The sequence below is a fragment of the Balaenoptera borealis genome, assembly GCF_965194805.1.
Source record: "Balaenoptera borealis genome assembly, chromosome: 10".
Taxonomy (NCBI): Eukaryota; Metazoa; Chordata; class Mammalia; order Artiodactyla; family Balaenopteridae; genus Balaenoptera; species Balaenoptera borealis.
In genome coordinates, this window is record NC_138874.1 from 77,016,542 (window position 1) to 77,033,264 (window position 16,723).

General features: G+C 32.4%; 2 protein-coding genes across 8 annotated transcripts in view; one reads left to right on the plus strand and one right to left on the minus strand.

Annotated features, from left to right (window-relative positions):
- PCDH15 (protocadherin related 15) overlaps positions 1 to 16,723 on the plus strand; it is a 751,961-nt gene that overhangs the window by 696,193 nt on the left and 39,045 nt on the right. For all 7 annotated transcript variants that reach the window (XR_014230935.1, XM_082339387.1, XM_082339383.1 and 4 more), the window contains 2 exons: positions 1,694 to 1,782; positions 14,944 to 15,120. Coding sequence is in view for 6 of the 7 variants with exons in the window: in XM_082339387.1 (XP_082195513.1) it covers positions 1,694 to 1,782; positions 14,944 to 15,120 (266 nt within the window). In the remaining variant the exon portion in view is untranslated. The remainder of the gene's footprint in view (positions 1 to 1,693; positions 1,783 to 14,943; positions 15,121 to 16,723) is intronic.
- Positions 1 to 16,723, minus strand: part of LOC309635420 (uncharacterized protein) — a gene marked incomplete at its 5' end in the record, with an annotated part of 576,760 nt that overhangs the window by 81,167 nt on the left and 478,870 nt on the right. The window lies entirely within an intron of this gene.

The window sequence follows — 16,723 nt, forward strand, 5'->3', positions numbered from 1 at the left end:
TACCATGTATTTTTACTACTAAAAACTAAAATAAAAAACAGAAAACAAAACAAAAAAATAACAAAAAACCTTATATGTAATTTCTGTCTGTTTTTTTATTCAGGACTGATACAAAAGGTAAAAAGACAAAGTTACAGAAAAACTGTGATAATCCCTTATTCTAATGAACTTAGGTTTTTTTTATGTGTGTGGAGACACAATCAAGATTCATGTACATGTTTAAGGGAAATTTAAACATTGGATCCCAGATACCTGTAATGAGTTAGGGATACAGGATTGGAACTGTCAATGTTAGCGATTTGCTCACAGGTGATAATAAGATAGACACCTGGCTTAACATAGTCGGCAGACATGAATTATTAGGCCCACAAAATGATTTGAAAGATTTCAAATTAGTTGTAAATATTTCACACAGTATTTCTTTTCCTGAAAAATGGAAAACTCCAGGAAATCTGCACCTGTTTTCCCACATGGCAACATTCATTAGAGGTGAGTAGTAGCTGACCTCTTCAGAGGAGTCGTATGCTCTCTGATTTAAGAGACTTCCAATTCTCCCTATTATTTCATACTTCTGGCTACTTCACTTATTTAGGTTACCTGCCTGGTCCCTGAAAACATTTGAGTTTGTGACTCCTGATAGGGCATGTATGGGCAACTATATTTGCAGCCTATATCAAAAATATATATAAACATGAAGTTATTCCCTAGTATAAATTATATTCAGATATATGGTGCTAAATCTATCTAATCCAAAGTATTCAATTCATGGTCCTGGTGTATATGCATTTACACAATTTTAATCCTGCATTGTACATGCAGCACAGTGTATGATTTGACTTTACATTTTTTACATCTGTATTGGGTAATAGTAAAGAGCACATATTCTGGAGATTATGCTTATTTGGGCCCAGGTTATTAATGGCTCTTTGTTTTATTAGTTTTCATATTTAAAAAATGGAATGATAGTCATAACTACCTGATATGGTGATTTATAGAATTACATGAGTGTTAATTCCTTAGAGCATTGAGAAAAACAGTAAATGATACATTGTAAGCAGAGAATAAATGCTATTGTTTTTATTCCATTTTTCTAAATAAGAACATAGAATGGACTCTGTAAATGTTACATGAAAGAGTGGATTCATAAACAGCTGTTAAATTAGTTCATCTTAGCCCTCTCTGTAAGTTTGTATGTATATATCTCTTTATCTACACAAACATAAAGTTGGCTAAAGCAGACATGAATTCTATATGTGGTGATCTCATGGAATGAATTATTCTAACAACTATCCATATCCCAGATTCTTAGTCACAATGAATAAATGATCTCTTAGGATTTATAAAATCTAAAAGCTGGGTTTTCCATTTTGCTGAGTGTTCTTAAATAACCCAATTAAAAAAACATACAAAACCACCTTCATTTATGCTTTTGTAAAAGCCAAGAAAACAAACGCGAAACCAACAACAGTCGAAGTCACTTAGGGTTCTATAACTTCTAAGTAAACAACTAGTCTGTCATTCTCAACCTGCTCCAACATACCTAGTAGAGATTGTGTAGCTAGAAATATCATTTATTCCTAAATTTATAAATGGGAAACCACTATGCATAGTAGGGAAGGAAAAAATGTTAATTTTTGATTATAGAAAGGCTAATGAGTAAAAGCCAAATGAATTCTGTTTTTTCTTCTTTCAGGTCTCTGTGGTCAATCAACTGGATATGCAAGTCATTGTTTCTAATGTACCCCCTACTCTAGTGGAAAAAAAGATAGAAGATCTTACAGAGTAATGATTTTTCTTTACTTATATGTTTATTTTCATATGGCTATAGTTTTTATTGAATTAGGTCATTTTAATAATTACAATGTTCAGACTAAACATATATTTTATAATACCTTCTTAAAAACAATTTAGCTCACTCTTTTATTGAAATAGGTAGCTTCATTTGGAATATGTGAAGATTCTAAGAGTACGTTCAAATAGGAATGAAAATTAGATGTGAGAAGATCTTATTATTCAGAATGCTTTGACTGATGGGTCAACGTAAACTCAAAATGCTGCATATAAGAAATCATAACTTAATTATTTGAGTATATGTCTTGATTTTGTGGCCCCAGATTCTTGAAAAAGCTCATTATCTCAGTAATCCAGCTAGTCTGGGGAATGCTATTTCTCAAAGTGATGTATCTAGATGGCTAAAGCTTATTCTTTTAAAAACTAAGATTGCTAATTTTAAACAACATATATTTAAATTATTCTAAAATGTATGTCATTTCCTTCTGCCTTTTTTTTTTAATATATAAATTTATTTATTTATTTATTTATTTATTTATTTATTTATTTATGGTTGTGTTGGGTCTTCGTTTCTGTGCGAGAGCTTTCTCTAGTTGCGGCGAGCAGGGGCCACTCTTCATCGCGGTGCGCGGGCCTCTCACTATCGCGGCCTCTCTTGTTGTGGAGCACAGGCTCCAGATGCGCAGGCTCAGTAGTTGTGGCTCACGGGCCCAGTTGCTCCGCGGCATGTGGGATCTTTCCAGACCCGGGCTCGAACCCGTGTCCCCTGCATTGGCAGGCAGATTCTCAACCACTGCGCCACCAGGGAAGCCTTCCCTCTGCCTTTTGAACAGTGTACACTGTACATGGCTGAATATGTTATTGTTGACTCAGACAAATTGTGATTATTAATTCACAGTTCTCTAATATTCTAAATGTTATCAAGGATTATTAAAATGTCTTTACTATTTCACTCTTAACTACCCTAACCTAGCCTGCCGTCATTTAATAATTTTATAGTTGTATTTATTAGTTATTTCTTGTCTTCTATTGAGTTCAGGTTGACAGATGTCAATTACTGTCAATTTGTCTCTTTTGAGCAAAATATCTGACACTTCCAGGTTGCCAGAAGAAGCTTCAGATAGTCATACAGCTAACCTTTTAGTAATTATATGTGAAATAAAATACAGTAGGCACTAATTAAGGCATGAGAGACTCTCCTGTAATAAAAGCATATGTGCTTTGCAACCATTACTTGTTAACGTTTCAGAAAATTCAACCTATGAATGTCACATAAAATGTCCTATGAAAGAGGTGATTATTAACATTTAAGTGTAGAATAGCAATCATGCAGTGCCTTGTTTACTTCTGCAAAAGTGGTTTATACATGCTTAACCTTTATTAAAATAATAGCTGATTACACCTGAAAAAAGTTAGAATTATGCCTGTCTCTTAGCTGCTTTAATGTCATCCACTGAGGCAGGCTTTTCTGATTACCCTATCCAAAATAGATGACACTCTTCTCAACCTCTAACCCTTTGTTCTGCTTTTGTTCAAAGCATTATCTAATGTTTATATTTATATCAATTTAATATAAGCTTCATAAGGATAGGAAATCTACTTTTCACTACCATAGTTCCAGTTATATAGTAAGCATTTGATGCATTTTACTGAATGAAAATGTTATACAAGCAAAATCATGATGCCCTTTTCTTCATATTGAGACGAAATTTATAAAAACTGGAAAAAATGGCAATGTAAAAGTATAATTTCGTAGCAATTATATGATTTATTCCTCTTACATGGATATGAAGATATGAAAGAGAAAAATCAGGCATCTTTCAAGTCTTGAGAGAAATATATCACTGTGAAAGGAACTTTGACTTCATATAATATTGGTTTTGAAACACGAGCTTGGGCAAATAATTTAATCTTCCCCAGACTCAGTTTCACCACTTGTTGACCAGATAAAACTCCTGTCATAGAATTGTTGTGAGAACTAAATAATATAAGCCATCTAGGACAATGGAAATTGTGAACATTCAATGAATAATAGATATCCTATACAAATGAGGTTAGTGATCCAAAGTCAGTAAGGTAAGGCAGAGAGATGCCAGAGTTTTTGCATGTTCTATTAAAAGAGCATAGTTTAGTAAGGGAGCTCAGATTATGGATTCAAATAAACAAGTTTGAATCCTACTGTAGCTGTGTGACCTCTGAGAAAGATATTTAACGCTTAGGACCATATTTTCTCATCTTGAAAACTGGAATAAGGATGTCAATCTTGTGTTGCTTTTGATAGAATTAAACATAAATTTGCTAGTGCAGTAAGCACAGCAGGCACATGCCAGATTCCCTTTTATAGTTTTTTTGTTTTTACAATCTGTGTTAATTTAGAGATTCTTAAGCACAACAATTTTGGATCCCTTTTTAAAAAAAAGAGGCTTTATTTTAGCACTTTTATGTTCATAGGAAAATAGAGTAGAAGATACAGAGAATACCCATATACTTCTTTCCCCCACACATATAGCTTCCCTCACTATCCACATCTTACACCAGAGTAGTGCGTTTGTTATAATCAACAAACCTAGTTCGACACGTCATAATCATCCCAAATCCATAATTTGCATAGGGTTCGCTCTTGGTGTTGTACATTCTGTGGTTTGGACTAATGTGTAAAGACATATATCTATCACTGTAGTATCATACAGAATAGATTCACTGCTCTAAAAAATCCTCCATGCTCCACCTATTCAAACCTCCCTTCCCCACTAACCCCCAGAAATCAGTGATCTTTTTACTATCTCCATAGTTTTAGCTTTTCCAGAACATAATACCCTTGGAATCATATAGTATGTAATCATTATGATTCCTTTTTGAAAGCTACTTTAGTAGATGGAAGATGGAAGTAGAGATAAAGACTATTAGATCTAATCCAGCACCATGAAGCCCAAAACGCTCACTCTCAGTGTCTTGGGGTGGCGGGGAGGGGATGGAGGGCATAATGAAAACATACATATAGCCAAGGTAGACAGCAGAGTACTAATTTATTAATTAAAAATAGGAATGGGATAGGGAGGAAGGGAGGGAGACTCAAGACAGAGGAGATATGGGGATATATGTATATGTGTAGCTGATTCACTTTGTTATAAAGCAGAAAGTAACACACCATTGTAAAGCAATTAAACTCCAATAAAGATGTTTAAAAAATATATAGGAATTTATTGTTCCAGTGACCAGACTAACCAACACATTCATTTCCTGTAGACATTCTTAGATGACAAATCACATCATCATCAAAGCCATTTTCTGTATTTCCTATGAGACTTTCCCTATCTTAAGAAGGGAAAACTTGAACTCCATATGATCATCACTTTTATTTTTTCCTTTAGGTAGACCCATATATGAGGCCATGTATGAGGCCAGATCATAATCCAAAGTTTTTCTGATAAGAAGAAAATCAGTACAAATTGGGAGAGTTGATGAAAGAAAAATTTAATGACCTATTATATCCATTTCACAATGGGGAAGGTTTTTCAGAAGGGGTCAGTATCCTTTGATAGCTAAGAACACAGTGCCTGGAAAACAGAATGCTCAAAGAGTAAATGTTAGGTGCTATAGGAATGCTAATAATTACTTTCCACTCCCTTGGAACTGGCTGAAATGGCTCTACTGAACAAAATTTTTATTACTTTGTTTTTTAATGGTTATAGAATTAACCAGTGACCCTTTGTAATGAAACACATATCTTTTTAATTATATTAATGTATTCAGCAAATTCCCCCATAATGCGAAGCTATGCCCCTTACAAGTGGCCTCGCGTGTGTATGTTTTGAAGTATTTTAGGTTGACCTTAGCATGTATCTCTTTGTGAGCCTTGTTTTTCTCTTACAAATTCTTGAGATTAAGGAGTAGAAATAGCTGTGAGGATAAGGTTAAGGAGACCTTATTTTAACTACAAATGATTGGCAATAATGTCTAAAGAAGCTAAGAAATGTTTGCATTTTCTGTCTTCTTCCTTTCTCTTTCCACTTCACCATGAAGCCCAGATAAATAAAAGAAGTTTGGGATTCTAAAATTTAAATCCTTAAGAATCTATGGAAATGACATTTTCAAAAGTATAAATAAAAGAGTTTAGAAATATTGTGTTACAGTATGAAGCAGAATTGATAACTTAGATCTTGGAGTTGATCAAATGCTTCTCTTACTTTCTAAATACAATATGAAAATTCAGTGAAATCAGGACTTTATTGACGTAGTTATTGCTTTGGTTTGGAAGAGTCTATTTCCTAGAATATTTATATAGCATATGAAATGTGTCTGTGTAATTAATTTATAGCTTCTGGAATTAAGGTTCCAAACATACTTTAGAAATCTAGCCAAAATGTGTATTTCTGGGATAAGAATTATAAAGTCTCTTGGGAAGAAAACCTATGAAACAGTAAAAAATAAGTGCCAGCACTTACACTGTCTTAAATCTGCATAATAAAGACTTGGTGTTGAGGGGAAAGGTGAAGTTGAAAGGTAAATCAATAAATACATTATCTTTGATCATTTTTACCTACCCTTTGCTTTAGAGTTGAGGAGCTCAGGGAACTTTCTATAAAGGGATATATTAATAGTTTAGTAATTATAAATTTAAAAATAATATTTTTACTTTTAAATTTTGTTATTTCATTAAATTAATTCTTTTATTATAATATTTAAATATTAACAATAATTAGTAATTTTTATAGCAAAATCCTTTTACAAATAAAACTTTATTTCCAAAATGAGGTAGTAGGCTGGATTTAGCCTGAGGGCTCTAAGTTAGCAACTCCTAATTTAGAGCATTATACTTTGTAGAGAGAAAAGGTTATAATGCATATCTATTCTATTCAAACTCCTATAAGAAAACACTTTGGGGAAAATCTTGTGTGAAATTCCCAAGTGATATATATTAATAATTTTTCCTAGGAAGGCTGTTCCTTTTGAATTCAGAGGACCTAGGCTCACGCCCTGGCCCACCAGTGACTAAGAGGTCTTGGGCCAGGAAATTAAACTTTTTGATTCCTAATATCCATATCCTGAAGCTGGCAATTTAGTCATTAAAAAAAGGGTAGTTCCTGGTTGTAAGCACTGTAGATTTAACAGTGAATTAAAGCAAAGTCCCTGTTCCCATGATGCTTACATTCTGTTGGGGGAAAACAGCAAATAGAATAAGAATAATAAATTAATTTATAATGTGATGCTAGGTAGTGATAACTATGATAAAGACAAATTAAAGTAACAATATAAAAATATGGAAGAGAAGTACTATTTCATATAGGATGATTGAGGAAAACCTTTCTAATAAGGTGAAAGCCGAGCAGAAACCTGAGAGAAGTGAGGGAGAAAGTCATGGGTCTGTGGTGATGTGGGGAGGGTTAGGGGTGGTGGGAGTTATCCCAGAAGGAGGACACCACAGATATGAAAATCAAGATTAAGGGGCATACTGGTCATATCAAGATATAGATGTCTAGGTAGGGAATGAGTTATATAGGATCTCATAGGCCACTTGAAGGATTTAACATTTTACTCTGCCTAAGATAGAAAATCCTTATAACTGTCCAATATAGTAGCCACTAGTTCCATGTGGTTATTGAGTGCTTGAAAAGTGACAGGTCCAAATGAGAGGTGCTGTAAGTATAAAATACACACCAGATTTCAAAGACTTAGTACAAAAAAGAAAGTAAAATATCTCCTTAATATTTTTATATGGATTACATACTGAAATGATCATTTTTGGATAGATTTGGTTAAATAAATATATTATATTGATCTCACCATTTTTATTTTTAATTTCTAATGTGGCTACAAAAAATTTGAATTTACATGTGCAACTTGCATTGTATTTCTTTTGGGCAGCATTGCTTTAAATGTTTTGCACAGAGAAATAACATTCTAGCTTCAGTTTTAAAAGGTTGTTGAGTGGGAGATCAGGAGACAAGTTATGAGTCTAGAGCAGTAGTCCAGGAGAGATCAATGTGGCTTGGACTGGTGGTAGGTGTGGATATAGGAAGGGGTTAAGTTAAGGGTATATTTTTGAAGGTACAACCTACAGAATTTGTTATGGATTGGATGTATGAGAAAAGGTAAGAAACAATAATGACTCCTAGGTGTTGGGTCTGAGCAAATAAACAAAATAAAAATAATATTTGCCATACTTGGACACTGAAGAATTTGATAAAATTATACATGGCGAAAGTAATGGTGTGTTCTTAGAGAGGATTGACTTTATTTAGCAATAGTTGATTCACATCCATAAAGGCCCCAGATGTCAGCTTGCACTCTCACCATCGCCCTGATGGTTTCCCAACTTGGTGATGGATTAAAACTCCACTATCTATTACCCACAGTCACTTTTTTAGCCGTACATTAAGATTATTTTCTTTTGTCTCATTTATTCCATGTGAACCGAGTATATTATATGTATCAAGTATGGTGCTAGCCTATCAAACCAATGAAAATCTGTTAAAAAATATAAGCCCAGCTGGGACATATGAAATATATTATTGAATTGAAAGTTTTGTTGTGTAGCTTTTCTTATCTGCTGTATGCTAAACTGAATTGCTATAAATATTTCCAATCACATGCCAATTTTGTTCAAGTATCCCTAACACAAAGATGTAGTTGAAGTTGAAGAGGTTATCAACAGAGAATGACCATAAATGACCTAATTTTATCAGATAGTAAAGTACAGACATTTCAATAGCATAGCTTTGGAAAGTAACATTTTCTGTAATAGGCATATAATAGCTGTAAAATAAATTGAAACCAGTGATAAAATAAAACATAAACTTGAAATAAAATGAAATCCTACTTGTTAATATTCAAGGCATAAGTTATGATTCTTTTTAAAAAAGATAACTGTAATTTGGTTTTATTCAAAGTCTAGGTGATTCATTGTTGTGACACAAAAGGGACGCATCTATTGTTTTTCTGAAATACTTAGTTTGGGGCTTTATTTTGATAGAGAAAGAAGTAACTTCCTGCCTTTCCAAGAAGAAATACTTACTTTCAACAAATTATGTTTTAAGAAGTCATAGTTTTTTTACAAAATTAAGATAGCCCAGAATACAATTCGATTTGTACAAAACAGTGTCTGATATTGTTACTCATGCACTTTGCAGAGATAACCAAAAGCAAATTGTCAACTAGATTTTACTTTTTCTTAAGATTCCACTGTATATTGATTTAGTGGAGAGTCATATATGCTGATGTGTTTGCTTTCAATAGGTTTATTTCATATTTTAATGGCCATATTCACCATTGATTAACAAATTTCTGAATGTTTATCAGAACTGTACCAGTTTCCATTGTGAGAAATAAAAAAGTATTGAAGGATGATAAATAAGCTTTCTCAGTTAATATTTGCCATCTGATATATATGATATAGAAACATTTAAATACATAATTGTATCCCTCTTCCATTTTTCTCAGCAACATATATTTTAAAAAAAAGTTTAGCTGTTATATTTAGATGGTGTATTTTGTCAGATTCAGTATTTTTTCTATCTTTTTTTTTTTTTTGCTTTTTTTCAGAAACAATGAAAACAAAGCAAATAAAAAACAAACATAATGCTATTTATAGTTCCATTGAGGGTATTTTAATTTTACTTTTATTTAAAAATAAAGTTTGATGTATTTGAGCAATTGCTGTTGTTTGCAAGAGAGATAAGTAGAATCTTTCTTAACTGAAAATAAATATAGTTTAATGGAAGACCAATTTAAAAAACCCTATTTTGTTTTAGTTTTAAAGCAGATAGAGACATTTTTACATTGTCTCTGTTTGCCCTGTAAGAAAAATACAAACATTAAAAAATAAAGCGGAGTTGGAGCAAGTATTCACTTAAGAAAACAGCAAGCTTAAAGAACAGACTAAGTTAGATTATGGAAAATAAAAATACATTTAATTCATAAGAGAATTATAATGAAGGTATCAGTATATTGGCTGTAATATTTTTATTTTAACTCATGATTTTTGCTATATATTTTAGAAAAGTTTTAATAAATATTTTAAAACATACAATAGAGGAAAACATTAATCTATACAGTTATATTCTATGCTGTGACTTGAGGGAAAGTGGTTATTCATATTCCAAAGGTAAAATCCATTAACAAAACAGTGAAAAATGGCATTTTCCAGCCCCTTATTATCTTTTTATCAAAAAAAATTTGGACACACAGAGAAATTGAAGAGGGAAGCAGAAAAGGTAAAGTGTTATAATCTCTGTTTTACTTTTCCCAAATATCGTATCATTCAGTTCAATTTATTTTTCAGAGCTTTTGCTTGCATCAAAGAGAAAATAACTAGAAAGCAGCTGCAAGATAAAAATAGGATCATGATATATGGTTCCATTAAAACATTTGAATCACAGCTGCTTTATAAATATTTCCAAAATACATAGTGGGAGTTTATTCCTTTCAAAATGCTTCTTTCTCTCATATTCTTTTATGTTTTATGGTCCAGAAGTTTTGTCAAATAGAATGGCTTATTATCTTTTATAATTAGTCCCAATCCATGATACAAGGTAAAAATATCATTTTCTTGTGCAGCCACTCAATTCATATACCTGATCAGCAATGGCCAGTGCCTCTATTCTCTTAATCATATTTATACTTCTCCTCTTAACTTTCTCCAACTTCTACACAATTTACCTTTCTGTGCTGCTGTTTTTTTAACTTGAGAAATAAATTCAACCACATGTTTATATAAGAAAATTCCATTTGTGTCAGCAGTAACACAAATGGTATTTTAGATACTTTCACTTATGTCTAAGTTGTAATGGAGGCTACATTTAATTTTTTTTTAATGTTTGACATGATTCAAGGAGAACTTAAGGCAGCTTGTAATGATTTGTACAATGAAACAAGGTAAAATACATTTAACATGAGTCAGAAAAATATGGCAAACAATAGAAAGACATTACAGAAGGAGTCAAAGTGAGACTAGTAATAAAGATGCTACAGTGTCCTGCAGAGTCACTAGAAAGTAGGAAACAAAAACTTGGTTTTCATCATTTTAAGGCCAAAGTAAAAAAAAAAAAGCAAACAAACAAACAGAAGAAGAAGAAGAAAAAAGAATCAGTTAAAAAATTCAAAAAACGAAACCACTTCTGGTGGAAAGGCATAACTATTTCTGAGTGAAATGCCGGATTGGAGGGAAATGTTTTTATCCTGTGGGACATCATGGAGAGGATATCTCCTTATGTCATGAACAAAATGTTCCATGGAAGCTGGAACATTGCTGAGGATATGGTCTGGGTAGAGTCTCTACCAGTCTGTATTAACAGAGGAAATAAGTTCACAATATTAGAAAGCCTGTACTGTGCTGCATATCTCTCCAGCCATCTGCAGTGCCTGTTGATTCTTTTAGCCAGGCTTTTGAAAAAATATTGGCAAGTACCTGGAGTGCAGCTTCCTATGCTGCTAGGTAAATATAAAGCATTTGTTTCAACAAAAGGCTAAGTAGGGTTTACAATCATGAAATCTGAGGAGTTTCTACAACCACCACAACAAATAGCTAATATTTGTGGCACTCGTTTTATTTGTTGGGTTTTGTGCACTTAATGGGTGCCATCTAATTAACTTCTCACAGAGACCTTTGAGGTAGATATGATTACTTTCCCCATTGTACAGAAGAGTTCCCTAAAACTCTGAGAGGCTGAGAAATTTCCACAGAGACACAGATAGCCAGCGGTGGAAATTTAATTAGAATCTACATCTATGGGCCAGCGGCAGGCTGGGTTCCTAACCACTCCCTCTTTACAATGCTTCTTAGAAGGCAAACCTCACTAAAAACCCAATCCATTTTTTTCTTGGGAATGAGCTGCTCTAGCACACAAGGCCAGAAACTCTCATCAAATGGTAATTTTATCTTGGCTCATTCACACAAATAGGTAATTGAGAAGATGGCTGATGTAATAATTTTAGTGTGAAAATATAAAAGTTAAATCGGCCGTAAGCAAATACTTGTTTTAGTTATAAAACTATTTCGGTAAAGCCTCTACACTTATTTTTTTATAAAGCAATTTCTGGTTAAAACTAATTGAAAATGTACATATAGGTAACTGGATAAGTGATGTTGTAAGTTAAAATTTAGGGGAATCAACCAAAAATAATTTGGTTTGGTAATAAATTAGTTAATGAGCCAGTTGTTTATTTGTACCGTTAGTTTGTGATTTAAAAAAAAAAAAGCATTTTGGGGCTTCCCTGGTGGTGCAGTGGTTAAGCATCCGCCTGCCAATGCAGGGGACATGGGTTCGAGCCCTGGTCTGGGAAGATCCCACATGTCGTGGAGCAACTAAGCCTGTGTGCCACAACTACTGAAGCCCGCATCCCTAGAGAAAGCCCACACGCAGCAACAAAGACCCAACGCAGCCAAAGATCAATAAATAAATACATTTATTAAAAAAAAACTTAGAATCCTTAAACAAAATGCTATCATTTAAAAAAAAAAGCGTATTGTGTTTGCATAAAAAAAAGTTTTAGTTAAATATGCCTTTCAACATTTATTGCAAGAAAGCTATTTACATTACTAATTTTAGTTTAAATTAGAAACTAGTTTAAATTTTATTTAATTAGTTATCACGTGGTAGCAAAGTAAAACGTTCTACATACATATATTTATATATAAACATATATGTATACATGTATATGTATAATGAAATATGTTAATTATATTAACATATTTCCTCAGTTTAGAGTTTTTGAAACTGTCTAAAGATCACATAATAATATATTACTAAATACTATCAGTATGTTACAGATCTTTTAAACTGAAGTAGAACAATAAATAAACCCTAAATGAAAATTTAATTTTTATTTAATGATTGTAATTATTATACCAATTCATTTGCACTGTATTTGCTTTTTTAGAAGATCAGACAGTTCTTTGTTTTGAGAAATTTTGCCATAATTGAATACTATACTGCCATATATTTGGTTATACTACTTATATTTTCAGTTGACATATTGCTTCTAAGAATTTAGATTCAGGGCACTATTAAAATTATATAAACGTCATCACAGACATCTCCCTTGATACAGTGTAGGTGTGTGACACAGATATTACAGATTGATAAATATTATAGATCCCTCTCTCTCACGCGTGCGCTCTATGTATGTGTGTATGTATACAAATATATATATTATAAATTATAGAACTTCTTTTATTAATTAAAGTGTTTAAACAAAATATCGTGACCTAGTAGCATGCAAATACTTTAGGCTGGTAGACTGGAGAGACATGTTTGCTCTTGATGTAATTATCAATGCATGTTGTAAATCCACATGACATTTGATTCCAAACTGTATGTGTGAATTGGCTTTGTATATTAATAAATTAATTAATAAATTAATAATAATTAATAAATAAAATAATTAATAAATTAAAGTGAAATAAACATAAGGGCAATTTAAATATTGGCATTAGTTTATATGAACCAATTCAAAGTAAGTAGCTAGAGAGTTATATTTTTAAAAAATATGAGGTAAAAAAAATTTTTGGAAGCAACCATGTACCTATGTACATATGAAGATCAAGGGCTAAAAATCCATTCTTAGTGAATATCATATATATATGTAATGTATATATATGTATACATGTAATGTATATACATATATATTGTAATGGAGACAGAGATAGACATTGTAGAAATGCTTAGGTATATGGACATAGATGAGAAGTGGAAAGATTGATTTTTACAAAATGTGTTCATATTTTAAAACAATTAAATTTAGTTTTACATGCATCTATTAGAAAAAGGTAAAAAAAGGAATTCAAATATGAACACATTCTGCTTTATCATAACAGATATCTCATCCCAAAATATCTCTAAATGTTTAAGGAAAAAAAAATGTTCATGAGAGAAAAGGAAAAGAATGAGTAGTACTTAAGTAAGAGAAACTTCAACTATGCTCCTCTATACCAGTTTAAAAGTAAACAAGAAAACACTTCATTTACGTTGGTGTGTCCCCTGGTGTGCACACCATAGACTTGTGCTCAGGGGTACAGCCATTTCCTCCAAAGTTTCATATCCTGTTTGTTCTTTAAACAAAGGCAAGCCAAGCACATACCAGACTCTGAAGGCAGTATTTTTTTTTTTAATAGAGCAGAAAGCAGGTCAGTTTTGGCATCTAAAGTAAAAGTTATTTCCTGTTGTATCAAAGGTCTTTAGAATATATTACTCCTCCCTCCCCCTAAATGCCACACAGCTTGAACTCCAAAAGGAACATTGAATCTATAGATAAATTTTGAAATATTTGCCATGCATAGTTATTAAAATTAATTCATTTACATATAAATGTCTATAAATATTTAATAGTATGCAGTCTAATGTTAATCTTCAAGGATTAATAATATAAAGTTTTTAATAAGAAGAAGAACATTAAGGAAACTGCCATTTGTGGCAGTACAGATAACAAATACTTATTTGGCAATAATTTGTACTTTTAATTAAAATCAAGTTATCTAATTAGAAACAAATTGTACCTTATAGAAAATTATCTATGGTTTATCATTATTTCTTTCTTTTCTGTTGAACATTACTGATTCTATACTAAATGATGTATCTTTTAGTTGTTTGTATTCTCCTAAATAGCTTCTGAGATTTGCATGCAATATTTTTATCTTAACCTGGTAAACCTGACAAAGCAAAATATCTCTACATTCTCACTGCTATAATGCTCTAAGGGTCTTTACACTCTTAGGAAAAAAGGTATCCTACTGTTGCACCTTGACATATCACAAAATCTGGTGGAAGGTGTAATTTATAACACCAGCCATATGAACTCAAGAGTTCTAAGACCCCATGGCTCCCATAAAGCATAGACAGTTTTATTTGTACAACATAGTTGGCATTTCTCATGAGCCATGTGAAAGCTCAAATAGTATCATAAATTTTAAAAGTCTAGACTTAAATAGGACATGGTTGATGACCTCTTTCTACCTTATTCAGCTTCTAGCATCATTGGGAGTTAAACACTCTAAATATATAGAGAACTTTTTTCAAGAGTTCATATTCAGTAAACATTAACAAAAACCAGGCTGTCATCATTTTTCATTTACTAAATGTCATTTCAGGTTGAAGGTGATTTTTTTCCTCAGCGAGCCTGTCAGAATGTCATGTTTGTGCTTTGTTTGATTTACAGGATTTTGGATCGCTATGTTCAGGAGCAAATTCCTGGTGCCAAGGTTGTGGTAGAGTCCATTGGAGCTCGCCGGCATGGCGATGCCTTTTCTCTAGAAGATTACACAAAGTGTGACTTGACTGTCTATGCAATCGACCCCCAAACCAACAGAGCCATCGACAGAAATGAGCTTTTTAAGTGAGTATTTTTATTGTCTGTAACAGCTTTATGGTTACAGTATCACCCATAGATAATCCTGATTTAAGGCTATAAGTAAATAGTTTAAAACCCATCAAATTTTTCTTGAAAGTGAAGTGTAATCAAAACAAAACAAAACAAAATCTAAGAAACAATACCTAGGGTGCTCACGCCTAGAATTTTTAAGTCTAAGTATGAGATAAAGTGACTTCGGGAGATCTGTTCTTCTTGACATGTCTGAGGATCCATTATGCTTAAGAGCAAGAAGCAGTTCACCGAGATCACCTTGCATCGGCTTCCACTCTTGCTCCAAGACCCTGCTCTTTGAGAGGAAAGCACAGATCCCTTCTTAAAGTGGCAAGTTGCCTGCAATGATGTCAGTAGGCTTGAATTTTAAGAACAAGCCTAGCTTTCTTCAAGGTCTTATTGAATAGGCAAAAATTAACATCTGATTTTTCCCTTGACTTGGGGGTAGAGAGCAGAGGGGATAATCACTTCCACCTAAGTCCATGTGACATTTCATCCAGGTATGAATTTGAATATTTGAGTTTTAAATCCTAAAAATAAGGAATATACACAATCTTAAACAAAACCCTGCTACATATTCTCCTTTGGAAATTATTCTAGAACAGCTTTAGTTGTTGTTGTTAGTTTCTCCTTTACTCTAGTGACATCTAGTGTCCAAAAGATTATTGGCATGTAATTCTTACCTAAAAACATGTTTTGTAGTAAAAATACATATTGATATATAATCATATGTATATATTCTAAATATTCAGAGATGTGTGTATATATACATACATAATCTCCAAAATCCATTATTTCAGAATTTAGTCTTTCTTTGTCTCTATATATAATAAACATCATGCAAATAAATATATGCATATACAGATTTACATGCATATATCCATATATGGGTACATGTTTTTATTTAGTAAACATCTATTTACCCATTTATTAAAACTCATAAACTCTGAATTTAGTTTTACTTTATATCTGTTCATCAACAAAATTTCACTACTCCTATTTTAGCAGCGATGAAATAGTGATTTAGTATCAACTTAATTTCTTAAAAATCCAGTTATTAAGTATTAATAATTAAGTATGTATAATCAATTTATATATAATAGATATTTGGGCCATATGCAAGAGAGTATACTAATCACTATGAAGAAATACAGATGACTGAAGCAATGGCTTCTTCTCAGGTTTTAGACTCACCATCCAAATGAAGGAGCATTTAGGTCTACTAAGACAATAATTGCTTACTTTATTAATTTAAAAACTTATTTAGAAATATACTTTAAAAGTAATATTTATATTCTTTCTATTAATTGTCATTATTAACATTTATTTAAATCTACCTGCATTGTTTTTTAAAATTTATTTATTTAATTTATTTATTTTTGGCTGTGTTGGTCTTCGTTGCTGCGCGCGGGCTTTCTCTAATTGTGTTGACAGGCTTCTCATTGCGGGGGCTTCTCTTGTTGCGGAGCATGGGCTCTAGGTGCATAGGCTTCAGTAGTTGTGGCATGCAGGCTCAGTAGTTGTGGCTCACAGGCTCTAGAGTGCAGGCTCAGTAGTTGTGGCACACGGGCTCAGT